The sequence below is a fragment of the Ambystoma mexicanum genome, chromosome 3q (assembly GCF_040938575.1).
Source record: "Ambystoma mexicanum isolate Mex_15411 chromosome 3q, UKY_AmexF1_1, whole genome shotgun sequence".
Lineage (NCBI taxonomy): Eukaryota > Metazoa > Chordata > Amphibia > Caudata > Ambystomatidae > Ambystoma > Ambystoma mexicanum.
Genome location: NC_090926.1, coordinates 1157662522 through 1157690263, shown reverse-complemented (window position 1 = coordinate 1157690263; position 27742 = coordinate 1157662522). Strand labels below are relative to the sequence as shown.

At 48.2% G+C, this 27742-nt stretch overlaps 1 protein-coding gene across 4 annotated transcripts in view; it reads right to left on the bottom strand.

The window, feature by feature from the left end:
* The window catches only part of ADGRL1 (adhesion G protein-coupled receptor L1), a 979436-nt gene that overhangs the window by 357162 nt on the left and 594532 nt on the right, over positions 1–27742 (bottom strand). For all 4 annotated transcript variants that reach the window (XM_069603973.1, XM_069603976.1, XM_069603977.1 and 1 more), the window contains exon 4: positions 18024–18133. In XM_069603973.1, the coding sequence (XP_069460074.1) occupies positions 18024–18133 (110 nt within the window). The remainder of the gene's footprint in view (positions 1–18023; positions 18134–27742) is intronic.

The following is a 27742-nucleotide window of genomic DNA, read 5'->3' as shown; positions in this document are numbered from 1 at the left end:
CACGGGCAGACCTGCAAAGGCTGGACCAGGGCAAGGGCTAAATCTGCAGTGGTACCACAGGGTCACTCCACCAGTGCTTAAGAGCTGTGATGAATTTCTTTACGTTATTGTACTCTTCCTTCTGCATCGTTTCCACCCATTGAGTCTATGAAAGGGGAGCAAAAGATCTCTAGCTCAGGGGCAACGTGCTCGCCTTGGACATAAGACTATGTGGAACAACACAGGTTCGATCCCTGAGTCTGCTCTTAGAAACCTCCGGGTTTAAGTGTGTTATAAATAACCAATTACAATTTGCGACCACCCTGACATGAAACCCCAGTATTTTAATTGATATCTTCGCTAGAAGAAGTTACTTTGCCACCAGTCCGCCATTCATTGACCATCGGGACATTCCTTGGACCTTCTTGATTTCAGGCCTCAACTTGCCAGCATTCGCTAGACTTCCAGCCCTCATTCATTACAGTTGTCTGTGCTTTTTGGATTTGGGCAGTACGGTGAGATTTACAGCCAAGCCCAGCTGTTCATCTGATTTATAGTGAAAAACAGGGAAGGACCTCATGCATAATGTGGCTGATCCTTCTTTGACCTCCAATGTTATTGATTTCAGATTGGGACTGGGCCTTCCATTCTCACCTTTCTGATGCCCAGTTTCAGCACCAGTTTTGGGCAGTGACATGAAGGCTATTAATTGGATACGAGTCTCATGCCTTGGAACGCTGTCTCACTCTTGTCCAGTCTCAATAGAGTCACTGAGGGGAGTGGAATCTCACACCTGGGAATCTGCATTTTCCAGACAAACCATTGCCATTTGCTGCATGCCTCTCTCAGATCTCACACCTGTGAACTCCTAGACCATGGAATCAAGGCCTGGCGCCCACTGCTCCAAAGTGTGGTACACTACCTTAAGTGTCTGTGCTCCCCTAACTTGTCTATCTTTGATCCCCTAACTTCAGAAGCTGGGATACCCTTAATTGATAACTTTGGGATACCCCAACTTGAACATCTTCGATGACATTAAAATAATCATTCAACATCAAGAGAACATCTCCAAAGAGCTCCCAGGTAGTCACATGGAAAAGTGGGAGACAACTTGGAAAAGGAGGATTCCCTTTAGTATCAATAGTAACACCTGCAGTGATAGTACAACCCCTTGATTAACTTTTTAATAATAACCATGAGTATATTAACCAGAGTAAAAGTTGACCGAGTAGATCAGGATTTGCCTGACAAAGGCCTTATTGCCTCCATGGCGAATCCTTGGTTTGCAAAATGGTCGCCACAGGGCAGCACCACTGGTTTGGAGAGGCTGTGACATTCTAGTATTTCTTTTGTTTATTTGTGCACAGCTCCAGCTTAGCATGTGTGAATTTGACGGCCATCTTGGAAAGAGATAGGTTCACATCAAGCGCAATAGAAGCTGAGGTATAAAAGTACCTGTGAAGCAATATTTTAGCAAACCCAACAGCAGGGACATCCTAGGAGAATTGTTTTTCAAAATATCTTTCACGAAAACCTTGATTCATACTTTCACGGGGTAGGATCGAAAAATGTGACTTACTTTCCTCAGAGATATAATACTGAGATGGGGGCTCTTAGCCTGGACTCAAATTACCCATTCCAAGATGGCGGAAAGAATAGACAGGGCTGAGATCAGTCCCGGGGACGTGGGGGTGAGCTATTCCCATTCCAAGATGGCTGATAGAATAGATTGGGATGCAAGCAGGTCCGAGGGCCCTTGCTCTATAGGTATCTTGTACAGAAAAATCAGAAAAATGCTTTAATTTTAATATGCAGTGGACCCAGGTCTAATGTTGCTTGGAAAGATCTAGAAGACTGCCCAGCCACGCCTGCCAACTATCTCAGTTATCTTGGCAGTAGGAGAATTTCCCCTGAGTGCAACAAAACGTACCCAACGTAAAATAGACGTTGCACAAAGCTAAATCTGGGTTTATAATAACATTTTAGAATTCCAATTTGTACATTATTAATATTATTTTTTAGAAATTAACTAAATAGTGATTTCTGTTGCTGAAGACGGAAGATAGACCCTGTTCTAAGATCTCACCATATTTCCATGTGGCTTCGAGGCGCCCCAATGTTCTATTACAAAGAGAACCCATAGCTTGTCTAAGTCAGGTACTGAAGCAGCACCATGTCCAACCCACACATCTCGCCTCCCCCGCCACGGGTGGTCACTTGGCTCAGGAGTAGTGACGTCTGTGAGCCCTTGGTGGATTTTTACCCCCAACCCATGCCGGACACACGGCCACTCTCCTCCTCCTACTGACAGCTTCAAGGGAATAATGGGAGGGAAAAGTAAAGGTTTAAAAAAATACATTTGGCGTTAGGCATGGCAAACACATCCCTTTCTCGCAGCCCCCCTAGAGGGTCTCGCCAATGACTGCATCTGTTAGGAGAAATCAAAGTTCAACTCACAGCTCAGAGGCTTCTCCCGCCAACCACAACATCACCGTTGAGAGAGGCACCCCTTCCCTTCAACCACTTCCGGGTCACATCTATCACCAAATCAGAAGGCAACCAAACGCAAGTGCTAGCGTGCACCGGGAGGGCGATCCAAAAACCTGACTTTCTGCACAATGGAGTCAGCCTAGGGTCACCTCATGGCATGCTGGGAAATCACACACCCTAGGGGTCTGCATGCATTGTGGTGGGATAGCCTCTGTTCCTAGACTCAGAAGTGTGGTGTTGCTGATCGAGTCTTGGACACCCACATGATTGGTCTAGGGGCATGTTTCATAGACAGAGTAGTTCAGTTCAGGATACAGAGCAATTCATTAACAGGAACATCCACCATTTAAAATGCACGTGTATGGTCCTTCAGCCACCCTTTTTGTGTGACCGGCTGCCATGTTGACTCACGACTACCCATTTTGCTTCCTAATACTTCCTCCTAGTGATCGCGGTCTCCAGACTATGTCCCTGAAACCCTGATGCAGTGCAGCATTCAGTACATCCGGGTCATCAGGGACGTGGACCGGAAACTGATCGGAAAGGCTTGGCGGCCTGTAGAGGTAACTAGTGGCGGCAGGCGGAGTGTGGCGGTAGGGCTGCGCAGCAGGAGGGACTAGGCGAGGTATCCCCACTGAAATAGACAGGGTGAAAGGAGAGACCGGCATTAGACCGGCCCACAGAGGATGGCCTTCATGGCTGCCTTCTGCATAGTCGGTCTTATACATGCGGTTTTCATACATAGCTCCTACACCCTAGACCCTAATGAAGGATGTCACCTCTTCAAGGGTTCCTATGCGTTCCACTGCATCAATCTCCTCAAAGGGCTTAAAGATCTATCAGGCCTCCTACTCAGCACCTGTAACCCACCACATTGCAGCTTTGACCTCGCCAGTCAGAAATATCATACCCAGAATGCACCAGGGAGCGGCACGAGCAGCATTAATCAGTGCACCAAGGGAGCTGGCAGGGTTAGAACCCGTCAGTACTGTAGGGTCAGCATGGATAGAGCCACTTTGGCAGGAGTAGGCCCAGCCTCTTAGCAGAAAGTGTCCACAAGGGCCAATGGATCAGATTCAAAATATACTGCAACCCCTGATAAGGAGTAGGTAGGAGAGGAGGGAGAAAGTAATATAGGCAGCAGTAAGAGGAGGGGGGAAGGAAGAGGAGGGAGGGAGGAAGGAAGAGGAGGGAGACGAAATTCAAGACAGAAAGGAAGGAGGAAGAAAAAAATTGAACTGGAAGGAAGAGAAAGAAGAGGGAAATGCAAGCCCGAAAAATGGGAAGGATGAGTGGAAACGCCATTACAATAACCACAGAGACAGGTAGAGAAGTAGGAAAGAAAAATAATCAAAAAGAGAAGGGGTAGGAAAAGAAAGCAGCAAATGGGGAAGACCAATGGGAAGCAGAGATAAAATAGGAGTGAGGAGGAGAACCTGAGGAAGAAAGACTAGGGAAGGGGTTGGCAATGGGAAGCAGAGATGCACTAAGAGTGGGGGGAGGAAGAGGCTGAGGGGGGAGAGAAGGAAACAGGGGGAAAATAAAGAGCTGCAACATAAATAATAATGAAGGAAAACAAAGGAGGAGAAATAAAAGAATGGGGAAGCAAAAATGGAGCAGTATAAAGAAAAGGCAAGTAGAGTGGGAAGGATGAGTGGGGAAAAGAAAGAAGAGAAAGAGTAAAGCAAGGTGGGAAAAGGTGTAAGAAATATTTGCATGTTTAAAGAATTTGTGGAAATGAATCAAGTTTTTCCTAAAACAGCTCTTTTAGAAAAAGAAAGTTACCAAGGGTGTTGCCAAGGCAGATGGGGGGCGAAGCAGATCAGGGGGGACTCTTAATTCCACTAGGGGAGGTGGGGAAGGGTGCAGGCCAACCCCATAGATCATGGTGAGGTTCTAGTCAAGACACCTCCATCAGGCACAAAACTCAAACCGTGCGGGAGAGAGAGGAGGGGGGAGAGGGGCGAAGTATTTTTACATACATTCCTATAAATAGAGAGAGAGAGAGAGAGAGAGAGAGAGAGAGAGAGAGAAGGAAGAAATTGGAGAGAGTGCAGGAGTGAGAGAGAAGGAGGAAAGGACAGAGGGAGAGAGAAAGTGGGAGACAGGGAGAGAGAAGGAAGGAAGAAACGGGGAGTGCAGGAGAGAGAGGAAGCGAGGAGGAAGAAAGGGGGAGAGGGCAGGAGTGATAGAGAGAAGGAGGCGTGGACGGAGTGAGAGAGAGGGAGAGAGAAGGAAGACAGTGGAGAGAGTGCAGGAGGAAAGGACGGAGAGAGAGGGAGAGAGAGAGAGAAGGAAGGAAGAAAGGGGGGAGTACAGGAGAGAGAGGAAGCGAGGAGGAAGAAAGGGGGAGAGGGCAGGAGAGAAAAGGAGGAGTGGACGGAGGGAGAGAGAGAGTGGAAGAGAGAGAGAGAGAGAGAGAGCGAGAGAGAGAGAGAGAGAGAGAGAGAGAGAGAGAGAGAGAGAGAGAGAGAGATAAATTGATTGATTCGGCACAGTGGGAGCATTTGGTACAGAAGGAGAGACAGAACCCATCCTCTAGATTTGATGTGAATGGGGGGACAGAACCCATCCTCTAGATTTGATGTCGCAGGAGAGACAGAACCCATCCTCTAGATTTGATGTGGAAGGAAGTTGGGATGTTTGAGAAAAGCATAAATAGTGGAGCAGGAAGTCCCACCCCACACAGAGTACCAAGGGACCTTCCTTCCTTGTAGGAAACCGTGTTTGTGGGGTGGGTGGGCTTCTGCTGCAGGCTGTGGAAGAGGGGTAGCTCCCCCGCACAGGGGAGAACCCATGCAATGAGTCACGGTGGCTTCTGCGGGCCTGTCTGCGGCCGCCATGCCTCCAGAGGTCTCAGACGGAATGCGGATCACAACAACATGTGCCGAAGCAGCGGCGCCCCGCAGAGCACACACACACACGATCACGCACAGAAACCCCCGGGACGCACTCCCACCTCTCGTCTCTATTTATAATGCAAGGTGTTTGGAGATGCCGTTGGATGCTTAGCGATGCTCCAGCAGAGGGTGGACCCCGGGGGACCAGGCCTCCCTAATGCTACAGAGCTGAGGCGGGAGGAGAGGATGAGGCAACATCCTCTGATCCCACCTGGTCGCAATAACAGCAGGATGGCATAGAGAGAGGCTAAGAGGTCTGGCAAAGCCATCTGTCTCCAGGGCAGGCCAAGGAGTGCATGGGATTGGCCAACAGCAGGGCTACAAGACCCAGAAACCAACCCCTGGTTGGCATGACCAGCCCTAGACTATGCGATTGGCCAACAGCAGGGCTACTACACCCAGAAACCAATCACTAGATGGCATGACCAGCCGTGGACTATACGATTGGCCAACAGCAGGGCTACAAGACCCAGAAACCAACCACTGAATGGCATGACCAGCCGTAGACTATGCGTTTGGCCAACAGCAGGGCTTCTACACCCAGATACAAATCACTAGATGGCATGACCAGCCGTGGACTATGCGATTGGCCAACAGCAGGGCTACAAGACCCAGAAACCAACCACTGAATGGCATGACCAGCCATAGACTATGCGTTTGGCCAACAGCAGGGCTTCTACACCCAGATACCAATCACTAGATGGCATGACCAGCCGTGGACTATGCGATTGGCCAACAGCAGGGCCACTACACCCAGAAACCAACCACTGGACGGCATGACCAGCCGTAGGCTATGCGTTTGGCCAACAGCAGGGCTACTACACCCAGAAACCAATCACTAGATGGCATAACCAGCCGTGGACTATGAATCGTATGGGACGATTCTGAAAAATGAGCCCATCAGATTGTAAGAGAGTTTGAATTCTAGTAGATCAGGTGTAGTGAGGACCATTGAGGTACTAATAAACGCGAGGAGTTCAAACATTCAACGTTTAGATGCACTAAACCCTAAAGATAAAGGACTACCCAGAGGGAACATGAAGATACCTCAAGCCGAAGATCTGGAATCCAAGCACACTTGTGGGACGCCAAAGGACTTCCTATTAGTTGAGGACTTATCGCACGGTTGGGCCTGCAACATCGCCTCCCGCCCACTCACGCCACGGCCTTGTGCTGCACCCGGATCATCCTCCACCTGCCGCCTTCCTTCTGTCGTGCTCTGCACAGCTTCAGCCGCCAAATCCTGCATGCACGCTCCTCTTCAGGTCATTGTGTCATCCGTGGCCCTGTGGTGCTAACGGCTTTTCTCCCAGCAAGCTGTCTGGTTTCTGGTTCCTCCCTTACGCCAGTCCTGCCTTCCATTCACACACTGCCGTTCCACAACGATCCGCCTACCAGCCCTCTTTCCTGTCCTTAGTGCCATGAACCATCAACACTCCATGGTGCTCATCTTGGGGTCCTACTAGCTGTAAGCCTCTCGGCGGGGGGGCTTTACTGGTTCGTAACGGCACTGGGGACACATTAAGGCTCGAGTGGACACCGAGTTGCTTGCGTTGGGCCTTACTGCTTTCCTAAAGCCAAACCCGGTTGTACTTAACTGTCCCAAACATGTACCAAATGTTTATCCTGGATAGTCAGTGCATGCGGTACTTTGACAAAGTCAACTTCAACGTAGGGAAGGGAACGCCTTTTACCTTCAGGGTAAGGCTCGTGAACAAGACACACTGGGCACATTCACTAGTTAGCGGGGTCTATGGGTGGCTCCCAAAGAAATGTAGGTACCTTGGCATTTAGAATGTGGTGGGGGAAAAATGTCCACCAAGTGCTACAAATTTGGATTGTGAGTAGATTTGCCCCACTCAGCCACGGGTTGCGCATCTTTGGAGATTTCTGTTTTAGACTTGATATCCTTCACAAGCGTTTCATCCCTGACACCTTCTTTGACAGGTTTGCCCAGGAGCACGGGCAGCACGTCACCGCAATCACGAAGATCCAGGTACAGTGCCCGAGAACTGCAGCACGGATCACCACCTTGAAGGCCCATGATACGAGATACCTTTCTTGTGCAGGTCAGGAGAGGTTCTCTCCCAGGTGCCCAGAGGCAGAGTTGGCAAAGCAGGTGGTAAGAAGCGAGGCTAGTCTGACCTTTGCCAAGGCCTGGAGGATATTCCGTGGGGCACCCACTGAACCCCCTTTCCCCACTCTACTGAGAAGTCACTTAGAAGGTTTCTGTAAAGTGTAAATGGCCACAAGATAAGCTGGAGAGGAAGAGGGACTCCTGTCCTGGAACTCCACCAAGATCACTGAAGCAAAATGACCAGGTTCAATCTTAAATGGAGAACTTTGGACGAGGTGGTCGTCCACTCATTCAAAACTATGCAGGGTAAATTTCCGCACAAAACTGGGTAATTCCCAGAAAAGAATGCCCTCGGCCAGGTGTCCTGCCCATCACTGCTTTGCATCACCGCAGGAGGGGTCTTATGCGCCCCTTATCTAGATTCTTTCCGTGCCCAGAACAATGAGCTCCCTCTAGAGAATGCCGTTAGTAGTCTTGCCCTACCACATTGTTATCTCTTGCCTTGTGGTGATCCTGGCATGCCATGAAGCTGGATCCCACCGACCAACTTGAAAGGTCATAGTTCGGTATATATGCTACCACCTGTTGCTGTCCCCTTAAAGCACAACACAAAGCTGCACAGATATGTGGGACAATCAAGTAGCATGATAAAGGGCCGGGAGGACAGGTTACGGGCAACGTGCTCGCCTTGGAAGCAAGACGACACAGAACACTGCAGGTTCGATCCCCGGGTCCGTGCTTGGGTATTAAGTGCGTTAGAAATAACATATCATAATATAATCCCACCGCCCTCACCCTATGTTGTGCCAGCTTGGTATTCAAAAAGGAAGTGTTGCGGCCCTTAAAGGGCACACCAAAAGAAAAACGACCAACAAACATAGGGCAGAGTCTTGTCTCTCCTCTATGTTAGTTGGAAAGAGGGATAGCGAGAGTCTGTCTCGGAGCCGACGCGACTCTGACAAGGAAGAGTGACAAGGAAGACGGACGAAGGGGTAAAGAGAACACCCATTGGCCTCAGCTCCTAAGGAGATGGTTTGACACTGCATTCATTGATTTCACGAAACGCCCACAAGGGGAGAAACACCTGTGCACGAGTATGGGATTCACAAAAGAGGCGCTTTCGGTTGCTCCACATTTCACTGGGGCATGGCTGCAGGAACTTCAGATTACTCTTCCGAAAGAAGAAATGGTCTAACACAATTAACCCAGAAAATGAAATTCCGGCAAAGCGCCTAAAAACGTTCCTGATGCTGAGGTCTCCGGCACTTGCAAGATCTCAGATGAGCAACTTGCAGCACACACTATGTGCAAGATGTGATTTCTGGTCATTAACAAGGATTTCAGCGTAGCTTGCACTATGCACACTTGGCATCAAACTGCACTTTGTGCAAAGACTCGCGATCAAAATGGTGGCCGCTTCTTGCTCCTTTCTCAGATATTCTCTCAGATATCTATGCGGATCCAGCGCAATGTCCTAAACAAAAGAACCAGAGAGCCTTTTTTAACCAGAGAAGCACTGCAAGTGGATCCCAGTAGATTCCTCAAATGATCTCGTTCTCAAAAATTCTCCAATCAAGCACAATATTCAGGGGTCTCCAAGTCCGGTCCTCATGAGGCAAATCCACGCCATGTTTTCAAGAAAGCCACAACAAATGTATTTTAATCTAATTGGGAGTCATTTACATAGTCACTAATTAACCACAAAAGCTCAGTGTGGCGGGAGCTCTTGAGGACTGGAATATGAAAGAATCCCTTGCAAGTTGGTCAAATGAATGGGTGTATGAACTTAGTGGCTATACATTGCCTGCCACCAGAATCAACTGCCCACCCTTCCTGTGACGGAGGATCGGTGTGCAGAGGATTCAGAAAAGTTGAGTGTTGGATTTCTAACTGGAGGCCTCAGGATTTTCTTTGGTGAGGGTGGATGTTACGGACATGGACTATACCTCGGACCCGTGGACCGGAAACCGCTTTCCTCCATATGTGATGCCGCACATTCAGAAAATCTGCCAATAGCTTGGGGGCAGGGCTGTATTTTGTTGGCGATATTTTGGCACCTTCCCATATAAAAGAGATCCAGGGTGCGATGTCTGGCTATCACTGTTGTATATTAATTGGGTCCTGCAAGGAGTTGGGCAGGAATGGTTCTAGCCTGGCTATTTCAGACTGGCCGGAGAGGACAGGTGGAAACCAAGCGAAGCGGGAATCTGTTACTCCGGACACCTCCAAAAGCAGATGAATCAGGAGACCGCCATTGAGTGTCACAAGCCACATTATGGTCTGGAGTTTTAGCAGATAGTCCATGGATGAGGGAAAACAGTGAGTACCTGTATTTATATAGTGTACACGTGCAGACCTAAGTATTTGACATGGAGGGGTCATATAATTGGGAATAAACATTTATTAGAAGCTAGAAAGGAAAATAAAACTCTATCTTGCCATAACTTTAAGAGGGGGTTCTCTGCCTCAACTGAAATAACTAGTATCAGAATGTCCAAAGTAAAAAGTCCCAAACTGCCAATGTTCTGTGTCAAAAGCCTAAATCGGCCCCTAACACACTAAGCTAACTAAATCAAAGTGATGTCTTCTTGGTCCAGTGGAATGGCTCCCTTCCTCTGGTCAAAAGGCAGTTCTTAGCTTTGTGGTTTTCCTGTGTGGTCACAACTACTCCACAGCTGTTGGGGGCGGGGGAAGGACACCCTTCCCCAGCCCTTCTCAGGCCTGTAATCCAGTTCTCTGGGGTCCCAGTCCCCGATTGGCAGCCTTGGTTCCTTCTCACCAGGTACTACTCTGTGGAAGAATAGCCTGGATGCTTCCCAGGCTGTACTGGATCTCTGGCCCTAGTAGGTAGAGATGGTTTCCTTTCACCAGGCACTGTGATGAAGGTAATTGGCCTGGAGACTTTCCAGGCCGTGGTGGGTCGTTAACCTTGTTGGGTAGGACTGGTTCTCTCTCATCGGGTATTGCGATGAAAAGGATTGGTATGGAGGCTCTGGTTCCTTAACCCTGGTGGGCAGACCTGGTTCTCTCTCACAGGTACTGCGATGATGAGTAGTGGCCTGGAGGATTCCCAGGCGGTAGTGCGTGCTACAGTCTTGGTTCATTAACCTGCCAAGCACTGTAAGTATTGTTCAATAAGTCCTTGTTCTGTTTATTTTGGTGTGAGTGTTAGACTCGCAAATCTGACCTTAGTTTGGCTTTCCCAAGGCTTGGTGTACTCTCCTGCCAAGCCATAGTACAGCTGTGTGTACCTCTTTCCTTCCCTCTATTTGTATTTGGTCCCAGACCCTGTTTTCCAAATTGTGCCACAACTTTCTTGAGCCACTACCATCTTCCTGCCTACCCGCATGCCTCTTCCTGCAAGCTGTGCTGTTGTCTGCTCTGTGGTGGTCGCTGGGCTTCTTCGCCGGACTCTGCTGCCTCCGTGGAGCCTCCCCTGCTCTGCGGCGGTTCTGCTATGCTTCTCAGTTCCAACACACACGTTTCTTGGGCCTTTGGGGCGCCCAGTGGTCTTGCTCGTTAGCGAGTTGTGTGGTCCTGGAATCCAGGACCACATTTGGGCTCTCTTCTCTCCTCGTTGGCATCCCGGTCAAAACTTGTGCGCACGTCGGAGTCCTCCTGGCCCTTGCGACTCCTCCAGGTAGGACTTGACGTTATGCCAAGTCCTTTCTTTATTTTTATTTTGTTTCTTCCAATCAGTGTGTCTCAACCACTACACTGGTAAAAGTGGTTCCAATGGTAACTCGGTATTGCCCCACAGCGCCTCCTCGTCTTAGTACTTTCTACATGAACTGTTTTCGCAACGTACATGTGGTATGAAGGAAGAAGAGAAGAGGAATGAGGTGGCAGAGAAGTGGGGTAACTAGGGGAAGGGGTCAAATGTCATGGGCTTGTTGGAAACACAGCGTTCTGCCGATGTGGTCGTCACTTGAGCCAAAGAGGGTTTCCCCTCCCAATAGATCCTCCCACAAGGACCACCCCCGGGGGGACTATCAGGTAGCGGCATCACCTCCCTGGACTCATGGGAAGGGGCTCTCCCTTCGGAAGCAGTGACAACATTCTAGTGTTCATCACGATCGGGAGACCCCACAGAAGAGCTACTTCGGTGCCGGTGTTAGGGTATGGGAAACAGCCTGATACAACCCACTTTCAGACTCTTTTGAAACTGAGTCAGGGATGGAACTAGACACATCTCCAGAGGAAAACAATTCCACACATTTGGTACCTGGACAAAAATACTAACTGGATTAAACAAAACAGATACAAAATCTAATTATATATCACAGTATGATAACCATTTTAACCGATAGTCACTAGATTAGCCCTGGAACAACTAACACTGTGCCACCTATTAGGAAGAACAAATGGTGAACGGCTTTCAACTTAAGCTACATTAATATCCCACGGAGCAACGTACAATTAACACATACACAATGACATGGTACCCCAAGAAGCTAGTTCAGCTCTTTTCATCTATTTCTGCAGCTATGGATTGTTTTTTGCAGTGTTTTTCGCGACATGTTAATTTACTCATCATTCTCAAAAATTCTCATCCACTGATTATATCCCAGTATGTCCGTATGTAGTTATTAGCCGTGGAGCTATCATATTCGAAGCTGGAGTGCTGTTCATAGATCCTGCTTCTGATGACAATCACTTAGGCCACACCTTTTGGCGTATTGTAAGATGTTTGCAGAATCATTGCCACCATTAGGATGTTATGAATTATATATTCAGTGAGATGAAGAGGCTCGCGTCTTGTCTTGAGCACGGGGTGATTGTGCATGCTTTATATAGGGTTGATGATTTTGAAGTAGAATATCAAGATGACGAACTGCACTACTATAGTGGAGATAATTCTGTAAAAACATTGGCGCTTGTCAACAAAAGCTGGATATATGCACTGCCCAATAACTTTGAACATGATAAACAGAGTTATGATAATGATATAACTCTTTCTTGTGGTATGGCTCTACAGAAGAATGGAACGTCCTGAAGAAAGACCGACTAAACAAGCTATGGCTGAAACATGTTCATACACCAACAATTATAGAGGTAAATTGTAGCCTTTACGGTTGTAAAGTAAATGTATTTTGTGGAACTTTGGAGTGCTTTATATCTAAAAGCATATTGATCTTCCTGAACTAAACCAGCAGGACCCATGGCACTCCCTTACACAGGCTCTCATGGGATTAGGTGTAGTGACCAGCAGGACCCAGAATACTCCCTTTCACCGGCTCTCATGGGATTAGGTGTAGTGACCAGCAAAATCCATGACATTCCCTTTCACCAGCTCGTCATGGATTATGTGTAGTGACCAGCAGAAACCATGACACTCCCTTTCACTGGATCTCGTGGGATTCTAATGCATGCTCCCCATCATAGCCTCCCCATTTCAGAGGCCACCTTCAGACTCCTACTTCAAATCAAGCCCAATTCGACCCAAACCTCAGAGTGCATCCCACCCACTGCAAACACAGTACCATCACAGAGAGCAGCCTAGGTGTGTCCGGTCCGCTTCTACTGTCTGCCCAACACTACGGACAGCAACCTCAGGAGCCTCATGCCCACTACTAATACATGTGCAACACCAGAGACACCAACACCAGAGCCTCCTACACACTCCAATTGCATGTATGACACAATAGTCCCCCTCTACACTGCTATGACATTTCCACCTCCATGGACCACCACTTCAGGAGGCCTTCTCTACACTGCTATGACCTTTCCACCACCATAGACCCCACCTCAGGAGGCCTCCTCTGCACTGCTTTGACCTTTCCACCACCATAGACCCCAACTCAGGAGGTCTCATCGGCACTGCTATGGAATTTCCATCACCATGGACCACCGCCTCAGGAGGCCTCATCGGCACTGCTATGGAATTTCCACCACCATGGACCACCACCTCAGGAGGCCTTCTCTACACTGCTATGACATTTCCACTACCATAGACCCCACCTCGGGAGGCCTCCTCTTCACCTATGGCATTTCCACCACCATAGACCCCTCCCCAGGAGGCCTCCTCTTCAGTGCTATGGCATTTCCACCACCATAGACCCCACCTCAGGAGGCCTCCTCTTCACTGCTGTGGCATTTCCACCACCATGGACCACCTCCTCAAGAGGCCTCATCTACACTGCTATTGTATTTCCACCACCATAGACCCCATTTCAGGAGGCCTTCTCGACACTGCTATGGCATTTCCACCACCAAAGACCCCACTTCAGGAGGCCTCCTCTACACTGCTACAGCATTTCCACCACCATGGACCTCCTCCTCAAGAGGCCTTCCCTACACTGCTATGACATTTCCACCACCATAGACCCCAACCCAGGACGCCTCCTCTACACTGCTATGACATTTCCACCACCATAGACCCCACCCCAGGACGCCTCCTCTACACTGCTATGGCATATTCACCACCATAGACCCCACCTCAGGAGGCCTCCTCTACACTGCCATGGCATTTGCAGCAGTACAGGCCACCACCTCAGGGGCCTGGCCCACACTGCTACACATTTCTACCACTATAGACCCTACCTCAGGAGGCCTGGTCTACACTGCTATGGCATTTCCACCACCATAGACCCAACCTTAGGAGGCCTTCTCGACACTGCTATGACCTTTCCACCACCATACACCCCACCTCAGGAGGCCTCCTCTTCACCTATGGCATTTCTACCACCATGGACTACCACCTCAGGAGGCTGCCGGCACACTGCTATGGCATTTCTACCACCAAAGACCCCACTTCAGGAGGCCTCATCTACACTGCTACAGCATTTCCATCACCATGGACCCCACACCAGGAGGCTTCCTCTTCACTGCTATGGCATTTCCACCACCATGGACTACCACCTCAGGAGGCTGCTGGCACACTGCTATGACCTTTCCACCACCATAGACCCCAGCCCAGGAGGCCTCCTCTTCACTGCTATGACATTTCCACCACCATGGATCATCACCTCAGGAGCCTGCCGGCACACTGCTATGACCTTTCCACCACCATAGACCCCACCTCAGGAGGCCTCCTCTCCACTGCTGTGGCATTTCCACCACCATAGACCCCACCTCAGGAGGCCTCCTCGACACTGCTATGACCTTTCCACCACCATAGACCCCACCTCAGGAGGCCTCCTCTTCACCTATGGCATTTCCACCACCATGGACTACCACCTCAGGAGGCTGCTGGCACACTGCTATGACATTTCCACCACCATAGACCCCAGCCCAGGAGGCTCCTCTTCACTGCTATGACATTTCCACCACCATGGATCACCACTTCAGGAGGCTGCCGGCACACTTCTCTGACATTTCCATCACCAGAGACCCCACCCAGGAGGCCTCCTCTTCACTGCTATGGAATTTCCACCACCAAACACTCCACCTCAGGAGGCCTCCTCTACACTGCTATGGCATATCCACCACCAAAGACTCCACCTCAGGAGGCCTCCTCTACACTGCCATGGCATTTGCAGCAGTACAGGCCACCACCTCAGGGGCCCGGTCCACAGTGCTACAACATTTCTATCACTATAGACCCCACCTCAGGAGGCCTGGCCTACACTGCTATGGCATTTCCACCAACAAAGACCCCACCTCAGGAGGCCTGGCCTACACTGCTATGGCATTTCCACCAACAAATACCCCCACCCCAGGAGGCCTCCTCTACGTTGCTATGGCATTTCCACCAGTACAGACTCCCCCGCCCCCACCTTAGGAGGCCTCATCTGCACTGCTATGGCACTTCCACCACCAAATACCCCACCTCAGGAGGCCTCCTCCACACTGCTATGGCATTTCTACCACCATAGAACCCACCACAGGAGGCATCCTCTACACTGCCATGGCATTTGCACCAGTACAGGCCACCACCTCAGAACCTCAGAAGGCCTCCTCTACATTGCTAACGCATTTCCACCAGCATGGATCACCACCTCAGGAGGCTGATGCCACACTTCTATGGGATTTCCACCACTATGGACCACCGCCTCAGGAGGCTGTTGCCACACTTCTATGGCATTTCCACCACCATAGACCCCACCTCAGGAGGCCTCCTCTGTACTGATATGGCATTTCCACAACCATAGACCCCACCTCAGGAGGCCTCCTCTGTACTGATATGGCATTTCCACAACCATAGACCCCACCTCAGGATGCTTGGTCTACACCGCTATTATGGTATTTCTACCACCACAGACCCCCACCTCGGGAGGCCTGGTCTGCACTGCTGTGGCATTTCTACCACCATAGACCCCACCTCAGGAGGTCTCCCCTACACTGCTATTGCAATTCCACCTCCTATCCTTTTACAATACGGCATATCCACCACTCTGCCCTGCCACACCAGTATGCCTCCTGTCTGCTTCTATTGCATTTCAGCCACCAAATTCCCAACTAAGGAAAGGATGCACCTCTTTCCACAGGTGCGTTTTAATCCTAAAAGTAAGAAATGTGGGCCGAATTAATGCTCCCTCCTCACTGGGAATACCCCGCCGCGCCGTGCACAGGGTTACAGCAACCACGAAATCGAAAACTCGCCATTTGAAGAGGACTTTTATTTCTCCCTGTTGAGGTTTTACTCGCGATGGCTGCATGTTCTTTTCTGCCCCCAATAGTGAGCAACTTTCTTGGAGAGGTGTGCTAGCTTGGTCATGAAGCCAATGACCACCAGCAAGAGGCCAGTAGGTGTCGATGATGTACCTCTCTACCATTACCCAAGTACAGCATACTGCTTGTTCACCACTGAAGTGCTAAGGGCGTCTAATGTTCGTCCAGAATTCCTATAGGGAATTATTGTAGGATAGTCCTACCCCCGCATCCAGTCCTGACTGCAACCCAAGGGGACATCGAATTAGAACCTCTGCTGCTCTACCCCGCACGCCACAGAGGGTGCGCCCCACGCCTTTATTTCAAGCCACCATAAATGATTTAAGAGGAAGAGATGTGATGCAGTCTGCACACAGTGGCAAATGCAGGGGTGCACCGGGACTGTGAGGGGACCACTGGACTGATGGAGTATACTTTTACTACTTGCCCAGGTCGTTTTAGTGCATCATCCTCCTGAAGAATTATAATGATGTGTAATTTATGTAGCGGTTTCAGCAAAGAGTTTGACACAGAACAGATTTACATGCAATATCCCCCAACTGAAGTTGGTACTCATTTTCGACCTCAGAAGGATGAAAGGCTCATTTGGCCCCGCCAGGATTCGAACCTGCAACCTGCAAATCACAGACAGATTGCAGCAGCGAGCGCTCATTCCGCTGAGCTACCTTATCTGCTGATCACCCACAATTGTATGAAACCTTTCCTCAAAATCCTTCGCTATATTTTTCAGCCAGGAGATGAGTTTTGAGAGATGGGCCATACAATGAGGCCAAACGGGGTTGGATGGAAGGTTCCCATTTCATGGCAACCACTGGAATTGCTCCAGGCAACCCGCCATGTGATCATTTTCTTTAACCTCTGTGGCCCACTACAGAATGTGTCCAGCCGTATGCAAATCTATCCTTCTTCAGCCACCAATGGAATCATTTCCCCTTGCACTGTTTAATACATGTTAGACGACATGCAATCTAAACAGGAACACAAGCAACTCCAGTAATGTTCCAGCCTTGTTGGGGCTGTAAACACCCCTATAATGTTTTATTGAGTGTGATCAAGGATCTAGCTATAATTCCCCAGTGCTCCTGTATCTTTGCCGCCACAGGCGAATGTCTGCCTGATAAATGGGCAGCCATGGGTTGGGGTGGACCAACCTTCAGCTTTGCAATTCTTGAACACAACAAGAACAGGAGGCTCCCTTATACGGTCACCAAACCCAATTTATAAAAGGATCTTTATTCCTGTGAAATTCCACGGCATGAGAAAACACGACAGGACAGCGCACACGCATTGTTGAGTGACGCTTAATACTATTAATTTGTTGATTTATAGAGTGCTTCCTACTGGATTCTTCCAGTTTGTAAGGCTATCAGGTAATATTGTCCCCGCATATAATGTCACTATGCATATAGTCGCTGGGAAACGGCATAGGCGACATTATATATGGGGTAAATGGGGAGCGGGAGTTGCAGGGGTGTCCCCGGCTCTCTTTAAAAAAAGAACACATTTCATGGGTGGTGGGGGTGTACCCCGCATGTTCCTTATGATAATGTCTTGCATGGCGACATTTTTGCGGGGACTTTATCACAAGGAACCTTTTAAGAGCTGTAATAATCAGTGTCACCATTATTACCCTCTTGTGATACTCAATATATCAACTTGGGGGATGAATCAGCTGGACCAGGGCAGTGAACCAATACCACACAGCACCGCGCATTGAGCTTGTGCACTCGGAACAATTTTGTAAGGGTCATCGCATATTGTCACACGGGCATGCATGTTCCTGCTTCAGCTCTTTCAAAAGCAAAAGCGATCAGACTATGGTGCGATAGGAGGGATAATCCTGGTGTCAGTGTTTGCGTACCCCAACATTGTGCTCAAGTTCCAGCCTTTGGACCACCCTCGCCCGGTGCACACCCTTTCAGCCAAAGACAGCGGTTCAACAGGTGAATAGAAAGAGGACTCACTGTAAGGGACGCAGTCGTACTGGACCTCCAGGTACTTGTAGGTCCCAGGGCAGGGATCGGGGAAAGCGTCTGATCCAGCCACCACCACACACTGTGTGCGGTTGTTGCACCTGAAAATAAAACAGTGAGTAAGATAGTGGTCCATACAGACAAAGCCAGCCCCCTGACAATTCTCAAGCATAGTAGATATTTACACATTTATGCTTAAAATAAATAACATTATCTGGGCAACTTTGGTCATGGATAAAAGACACAGAAAATCTAAATGAGACATCCAATTAACCAGATTACCTAACCTAACAACCTAAGAGCTGATCAACCTTACCCACTATTTAGAAGGAACGCCATACAACATTTTATCTCCAACGACCACTAGTCACCGGTCCACGCTATTCCCAGGCACGACACTGATCCCTGTTTCCTGCTGAATTATGACATGTTACCTGCACCATCTCTTATGCAATTCACGGACTTTTACGACTCCGGTCTTGTACAATTTGTATATTATTTCTGTATCTTGTATAATTTGTATAATATTATTGTATCTTGTATAATTTTGTAACTTTGTAAGCCTCGCATTATCCTACCTGTTGCGCCCTTCTACCCACGGGTCTGGAGCGCATTATAAATAAAACAAACAAACAGATTCTTTGGTCCTGCTTTTATTACCCTATCTGTACAATTCTTTGAATGTCTGCATATTGGAAATTGAGCATTTGCACACCGAAGGATGGCATTTGGACCACCCTTGAATGCCTCATGTCACATACATGTATCCTGATGTCCAAATCCTGAGGATGTCTGAATCCGTTATTATGCTCCAATGCACCAAACATCTTAATGTTAGAGTGAATGTCCAGAAAGAAAACACACTGAGCACCACGCCCAGTGTGCATTATGTACTTAGTGATTCAAGCAAACACACCTTTTATCAGAGAGACACTTTCCAAAACAAAAGATCTGTGGTTATGCTTATGTTCCCAAAGTGCTCTTTGATTTTATGCAAATCAGCCCACACCCTCACTGTGGCAATGTGTCGCCTTCCCCTTTCTCCAAGGGGTATTGCTAAAGAGTACAATAGGATTGTACCCGACTGTCCAGCTTGGTATGATAACCATGTATCAGAAAATAAGTTATATGGTTATTTCCTTGTTTGTGCGGAGATTGCCCTGTTTGGCTATGCTGCTATGCCTATGCTGCAGGAGGGTAGTCCTGGAAAAGGTATAAGGGGGGCACCTGGACCTCGCACTGTGGCCTGTTCTCTTAAAAGGGCACTATCACAAAACTACCACCTACCCCACAATTCGCCTGCATCATGGTGAAAAAACCCAGTACCCAAGGGAATCATTGCGGCCCCTTTACGTAGAGTGGGATGTGGAGATAACCAGCTGATAGACACACCCCTGTGGATCTGGTTACCTCCCGTGGATGCTGCACGCCCACAGGTAGATCCAGGAATGTACAATTTGAGGTAGTCATGGAGTTCGGGTCCTGCAAACCCGTCAACCCAGCAGTGGGTTTGCAGACCACTAAGTTCCCGAATGCTATCACCAAACTCAACAGAGGCCAACCCCCATCCCTCAACACTCTGAGGAGAACATCCAAAGACCATGAAGAATGTTCACAAAGATCTAATCACCAAAGTCTAATCACCAAAGTAACAGGAACTACAAGATGCGGACAACCCGAATGAATCAGGCCGGCCCCATGGAATCGAAAAATGGTCGGTCCCCTTCTTATAGCCCATGTGTCAGGCTCCAAGGTGAGACATTAGCGGCTAACCAATCACAATCTGGCCCTCCCCGAGGACTCGGCTGCAAGACAATGTCCAGAGAGGCAGCCCAGTGGAGGGGCCAAGGCCCTATGAAAAGGGAGTCCACACGGGCCAGAGTGTGGGTTGCTGGAACAGAGTAGTGCAGTATTTCATGCGAGATGGCGAGCAACGGTAGAAAAGGCTACAGGGACTAGAGGAGAAGAAGAGCATGGTGTGCATGAAGGGTGAGGAGTTGGAGAGGTAGAAGGAGTTCGAGATGGTTTGAGTTATTGGAGGAAGGGGCGACTCATTGGAAGAGGTTAAGAGACACCAGGGGAAGTCGGAGAGCTGCTGTACGAAGGGGGAAGAGTCAGAGGATGTTGGGAGACGAGAAGAGGAGGGAACGTTATTGACAGAGTTTTGAGATGATCGAGGTGAGAAGGCTGAGCAGCTAGAGTGGGACTCGGGAAGGGTGTTCCTGGGTTAGTGGCGAGACCACGATCTGAAGGGGTAGAGAAAAGAGAATGTGGCGTGGTTGTGAGGAAGGTGACCAGGTCCTGAACAAGGTCTAGTAAGGGCCAAGGGTCCTCAGGTTAGGCCCTCAAATCCCGAACTCCACCCCAAATCCACAGGCAGAGGTTTTTGCGGAGGAACTGGTAGAGGAGGCTGCAAACCAGGCTGTCCCGACTGTTTGGTATGGCCGCTTATAGAAAGCCCACAGACTGGAGGTCTGGGAAGACTAACCAGAGACCCAAACCCTCGAGCTTATTGTGGAATCACAGGACTTTGAGCAGTGGCAGTGGCAGTGGTCAGTGTCTGTGCCTTTTGCGGGACCCACACGCTTTACTCAGTAAGATAATACGACACATGTTATGTCCGTATTATGGCTACAATACATACTGGAAGCGGTCATTAGAAAAAAAGCTACCACAATGTAAAAAAGAGCACCTTTACAATTTTAGTGTAGGCAAATAATATACCTTATTAAAAAAGAATCGCTGTTTTTCAAGGTATTTTTTTTTCTCTAGTTGCACAGATGTCTGCAGCAGCGGAGGTGGCTGCAGCAAACAGACACCTGACTACATGTCTCTCGGCCACATAGAGACAGAGAGGGAGAAAGAGTGAGCGAGTGCGAAAGACAGAGAAAGAAAGAGAATGTGAGTGAGACAGAGAGTGACAAAGTGTGACTGAGAGAGAGGGAGCGAGATAGAAAAACAGTGAGAGAGTGAGAACGTGTGTGAGAGAGAGTTAGAGAGCGCGAGCGAGAGAGTGCTTCCACAAGAGTGGCATATGGTACGGCAGATGCAGCTAGCTTTCTGTGATGTTACAGGAGCACCAACCATGTCCTTTGTTAGCACTGGAGCCATCCTGGTACCAATTTTATGTCGTCATTTATCCCACCTGGTGCACTTGTTTCTCTACTGCATCCACTGAAATCAGTAGATGAACCCCAACAAACCCAAACTATCATAAATCAATCTACGTCGTAAGGAGAAATAAAAAGACCTCTTTATCAACACGAATTATAGCAGACTAATATCATGCAAATCATCTCGAGAGATACTACACAACAAAGAGAAACATGAGCAGAACCTTCCTGTTCATTTCAGACTTGTACACCAGGACGAGTACCCTGAACACCAGCAGGTGTAGGCAAACATGCTATGGCAGTCCTTGGCCTGAGACCATGTGGATTAAATGGGCCACTGTGGCGCAGCAGATCCCTCCCTGTGTGCGGCTGATGGTACATTGCTCAGGTCCTGCTCGTGGATCCCACTCGCCGCACGGCTGATGGTACGGTGACAAGTTCCGTTCGTGGATCCCACTCGGCGCGCGGCTGATGGTTCGGTGCTCAAGTTCCACTCATGGATCCCACTCCGTCCGCGACTGATGGCGAAGTGCTCAAGTACCACTTGTGGATCCCTCCCTGTGCGCGGCTGATGGTACATTGATCAGGTCCTGCTCGTGGATCCCACTCGCCGCATGGCTGATGGTACGGTGACAAGTTCTGTTCGTGGATACCACTCGGCGCGCGGCTGATGGTACGGTGCTCAAGTACCACTCATGGATCCCACTCTTGCACGGCTGATGGTACAGTGCTCAGGTTCTGCTCGAGTCTTCCTGGAGGACAAGGCATGGATGTTTAAAGTTTCCAATCAAGTGATCCACCCATCAAGAGAGGGTTGGAATCGCAGCAAGTCTACCATTGGCTTGGGCTTGTCTTAGATCAGACCTGATTGGCGTGCCCTTTTACAGCATCCATACTAGGACTCAACTGATAATTAGACAACCACCGCTCTGTAAGTTGATGGTACATTTATGAGACTAAGTGAGGAGAGGGACTCATAGCTACAAAACAGGCAGAGAAGAGCCATGTCTCCAGCTTCACAGAACAGCCCGATAATGTGAATGGTGAGGCCCTTCTGGCACAAGCCGTGCATGGCCACTTCAGAGTGAGACGTCTGCGAGCCCTTGCAGTCTTCAAAAAGTGCTCCTATGCCCGAGCTTTGCCAGCGGCCCCTGACTATCCCTAGATTTGAGAACCCCCTCATGCAACCATTTCACTCAACAAAGCTGCATGGTTAAAGGGCAGCCTACGGAGTCGGCACTTCTGATAAGAAAAAAGGAGAGGCAGAAGCAACAAAAGGTATGATAGCTTTTAAACATGCACCTATGTTGAGTTAAAGGGCTGCTGGGGGTGGTTGGTGCCTCTTATCCAGAAACATGCCTGTGGGGGTCAAAGCCTATGATTAAGAAACAAAAGGAGAGGTTGGTGCACCAAATGCAATGATAGCAGTGCACCCACCTCTTTTGCCTGGCTCCCACTGCCTGCCCAAGTTGGGAGGGAAGTCATTTCCAACCCCAACCCCACGTAGGCCACTTCGGTGTTTACTACTTTCACTTGGATACACATTAGTGTCTGTAACTGTGAAGTGTAGGCCCCTGCATCTATTACTGTTCTCAGTGTGCACCTGTTTCTGTTATGTCATCTAACTACACCAGCTTCTATTTACACACCTTTTTTGTTATGCCCCAGGCTTTGTTATTGTTCCTACCCAACATTTCTATCACGGTGCCCAGCCTGCACCTCTGCTTCTTCTTACTATGCACTGGCTGCAGTTCTGTTACTGTTATTGTGCCCTGTGTGTTATTGTGCACAGGCTGTGCCCCTGGTTCTGTTATTCTGCCTGGCTGTCCCTCTTACTTCGATCACGGTACCCAGTCCGCACTTATGCCTCTTGTTTACCATGCACTGGCTGCAGTCCTGTTTGTGTTATTGTTCCATGGCTGTGCCCCTGGTGTTGTTATTCTGCCTGACCATCACTCTTACTTCGATCACGGGCCCCAGTCTGCACCTATGCCTCTTCTTTACCATGCCCTGGCTGCAGCCCTGTTTGTGTCAATGTGCTGTGGCTGTGCCCCTGGTTTTGTTATTCTGCCTGGCCGTCACTCATGCTTCTATTAAGGTGCCCAGCCTGCACCTCTGCTTCTTTTACCATGGACTGGCTGCAGTCCTGTTACTGTTATTGTGCCCTGTGTGTTATTGTGCCCTGGCTGTGCTCCTGGTTTTGTTATTCTGCCTGACCATCACTCTTACTTCGATCGCGGTGCCCAGTCTGCACCTATGCCTCTTGTTTACCATGCCCTGGCTGCAGCCCTGTTTGTGTCAATGTGCCCTGGCTGTGCCCCTGGTTTTGTTATACTGCCTGGCCGTCACTCATGCTTCTATTAAGGTGCCCAGCCTGCACCTCTGCTTCTTTTACCATGGACTGGCTGCAGTCCTGTTACTGTTATTGTGCCCTGTGTGTTATTGTGCCCTGGCTGTACCCCTGGTTTTGTTATTCTGCCTGACCATCACACTTACTTCGATCACGGTGCCCAGTCTGCACCTATGCCTCTTGTTTACCATGCACTGGCTGCAGTCCTGTTTGTGTTATTGTTCCATGGCTGTGCCCCTGGTGTTGTTATTCTGCCTGGCGGTCCCTTTTACTTCTACCACAGTGCCGAGCCTGCACCTCTGCTTCTTCTTACGATGCACAAGCGGCAGTTCTGTTACTGTTATTGTGCCCTGTGTGTTATTGTACCCAGGCTGTGCCCCTGGTTTTGTTATTCTGCCTGACCATCACTCTTACTTCGATCACGGTGCCCAGTCTGCACCTATGCCTCTTGTTTACCATGCACTGGCTGCAGTCCTGTTTGTGTTATTGTTCCATGGCTGTGCCCCTTGTGTTGTTATTCTGCCTGGCTGTCCCTCTTACTTCTTTCACAGTGCCCAGTCTGCACATTTGCTTCTTTTGCCATGCACTGGCTAAGTCCTCAGTGTGTTATTGTGCCCTGGTTGTGCCCCTGCTTTTGTTATTCTGCCTCGCCGTCACTCTTGCTTCTATCAAAGTGCCTAATCTGCACCTCTGCTTCTTTTACCATGCACTGACTGCAGCCCTGTTTGTGCTATTGTGCCCTGGCTGTGCCCCTGGTTTTGCTATTCTGCCTGGCAGTCCCTCTTACTTCTACCACGGTGCCCAGCCTGCACCTCTGCTTCTTTTACCATGCACTGGCTGCAGTCTTGTTGGTGTCATTGTGTCCTGGCTGTGCCCCTGGTTTTGTTATTCTGTCTGGCCATCCCTCTTAGTGCCACAGTGCCCAGCCTGCTCCTCTGCTTCTTTTACCATGCACTGGCTGCAGTGCTCTTTGTGTTATTGTGCTTAGGTCCTGTTACTGTTGATCGTTTTATGCCCAGCATGTGCCCATGTTTATGTTATTGTAGCCAGGATACAGCACCCCCGGTATTGTCTCTGGTTTGCCTCTCTCGCCCCTCTATTGTACTCAGGCTGTGCTTCAGTCTCGGTGCCATTGCTGTCTTATCTGTGCCCAGGCCGATCCCCTGTTTCTGTGCTCAGCGTGACCCACATTGCTTCAGTTCTGATAGCTTTGCTCTCTGCTTTTGGGCATCCGAGTGGATGTTCATTGGCAGAGTTGATCTGATTGGTATGCATTGAAACCGCTTCAATATCCACTTTTTAGCATAACACCAATTACAACTTTTCACCCTGATAAGAGCTTCTCTGGGTCTTGTCAGGACATGCCCTTAGACTGATGAAACCTCTGCTGTCACGTCTCTGAACGATGTGCCTCGGGCACCCAACAACCAGCATTACTGTACCAGTGAGCGCAAACCCTGTTAAAGGAAGTAGGAGCATGTCTGGCTACAAGAACCCAGAAAAGGAATAGACATAACAACACATAGCGGATACCACAAAACAGCAAGCAGAAAGCCTAATAACAGAAAGCAACCCCTATGCCAACTAGAACGATTATACCAAAACCTAGAGGATACCATGAAACAACAAACAACAAGCCTTATTACAACAGAGAGAAGACCTTGTTACAACAACCTAGAGAAGGAATACACATAACAAAACATGGCGGATACCATAAAACAACAAGCAGAAAGCCTAACAACAACAGAAAGCAACACCTGTGCCAATTAGAAAGATTATTCCAAAACCTCTAGGATACCATGAAACAACAAACAGCAAGCCTTATTACAACAGAGAGAAGACCTTGTTACAACAACCTAGAGAAGGAATACACATAACAAAACGTGGCGGAAACAATAAAACAACAAGCAGAAAGTCTAACAACAACAGAAAGCAACACCTGTGCCAACTATAAAGATTATTCCAAAACCTATAGGATACCATGAAACAACAAACAACAAGTCTTATTACAACAGAGAGAAGACCTTGTTACAACAACCTAGAGAAGGAATACACATAACAAAACGTGGCGGATACCATAAAACAACAAGCAGAAAGCCTAACAACAACAGAAAGCAACATCTGTGCCAATTAGAAAGATTATTCCAAAACCTCAAGGATATCATGAAACAACAAACAGCAAGCCTTATTGCAACAGAGAGAAGACCTTGTTACAACAACCTAGAGAAGGAATACACATAACAAAACGTGGCGGAAACCATAAAACAACAAGCAGAAAGTCTAACAACAACAGAAAGCAACACCTGTGCCAACTAGAAAGATTATTCCAAAACCTATAGGATACCATGAAAAAACAAACAGCCAGCTTTATTACAACATAGAGCAAACCTTGTTACAACAACTCAGAGAAGCAATGGACATAACAGAAAGTATCTGATATCATGTAACAACAAGCAGAAAGTCTTTATAACAACAGAAAGCAAACCATGTGCCAACAAACTAGAGAACGATCATTCTAAAACCTAGAGGATACCATGAAACAACAGACGACAAGCCTTATTACAATAAACAGCAAACCATGTGACAACAACCCAGGGAAAGAGTATACCAAAACCTAGAGGATACCATGAAACAGCAGACAGCAAGCCTTATTAAAACAGAAAGCAAAATACTATGAAACAACAAGCAGACACAGAAAGCAAACCATATGCCACCAAGCTAGAGAAAGATTATTCTAAAACCTAGAGGATAGCATGAAATGACAAACAGCAAGCCTTATTGTAATAAAGAGCAAACCGTGTGGCAATAACCCAGAGAAAGAATATGCATAATAAAACGTAATGGACACCATGAAACAACATGAAGAAAGCCTTGATAACAACAGAAAGCAATCCCTGTGCCAACAAACTAGAATGCGTATTCTAAAACCTAGAGGATAGTATCAAAAGACAAACAGCAAGCTTTACTACAATAAAGAACAAACCTTGTGACAACAGCCCAGAGAAATGTTGCACCAACATCTAGAGATAATCATGAAACAACAGACAGCGAGCCTTATTATATCAGAGAGCAAACCTTGTGACAACAACCGAGATAAATAGCATACAAAAACCTACTGGATATTAGGACACAACAAACAGCAAGCTTTATGGGAACAGAGAGTAAACCTTGTTACAACAACCCAGAGGAACACTATATGTAACAAAACGTAGCAGATGACATGAAACAACGAGAAGCAAGTCTTAATAACAACAGAAAGCAAGCCCTGTGCAAACAGACTAGAGAAAGATTATTCTAAAACCTAGAGGATACCATGAAACAACAAACAGCAAGGCACATTACAATAAAGAGCACACCTTTTGACAACAAACCAGAGAAAGGTTGTAGCAAAATGTAGAGATAATCATGAAACAACAGACAGCAAGCCCTATGCCAGCAGAGAGCAAACCTTGAGACAACAACCCAGAAAAGGGTTGTACCAAAATGTAGAGATACTCATGAAACAACAGGCAGCCAGCCTTAATGCAACAGAGAGCAAACCTTGTGACGATAACCCAGAGAAAGGTTGTGCAAACTCTTCAGAGCTAATCGCGAAGTAAAATCCGAGAATGGCCCCGGTTTCGTTCCAACAGCCCGGAGCATACATTCTTTCAACAACCCTGATCAAGCTTTTTAACAACAAACACCCAGGGAAAACCTGTTACAATAACCAAGAGTGCTGGTAGTAACGATAATCCAGGCAAACTTTGCAGGAGCCTTTTTAACAAAGTGCATAACCTTTCAACAAAGTGCATAACCTTTCAACAAAGTGCATATCTTGAAACACTGAATAGGGGACTATTTTATAGCAATACCTATCAACCTAGAGAAGAAGGAAAAACCTACTGCAAACTTTAGGAGACCAGCAAGGAGCAGACATGTTACAATACAACAACACAGAGAATATACCTGTACAACAAACTAGAGTTTACCTCATCGCAGTACAACACACATCATACACACTTTGTTATGACACCACGGAGCAGACCTAGTTACAGTACAAGAGCATCACCTATCGGTTTAGCAATTACCCAGGATGTGTGGTTACAGTACAACAGCACAGTGCATCTTTGTACAGCACGCTACAGTAGCCAGCATTACAGTGAACACCTGGGCATAAGGATGTAGGAGAGACCTTGGTAAATGACTTAGACCGCGCCGAGCTTGCGGCGCGACCATTTGGTTACAGACCACTTCTGTATGTTTTA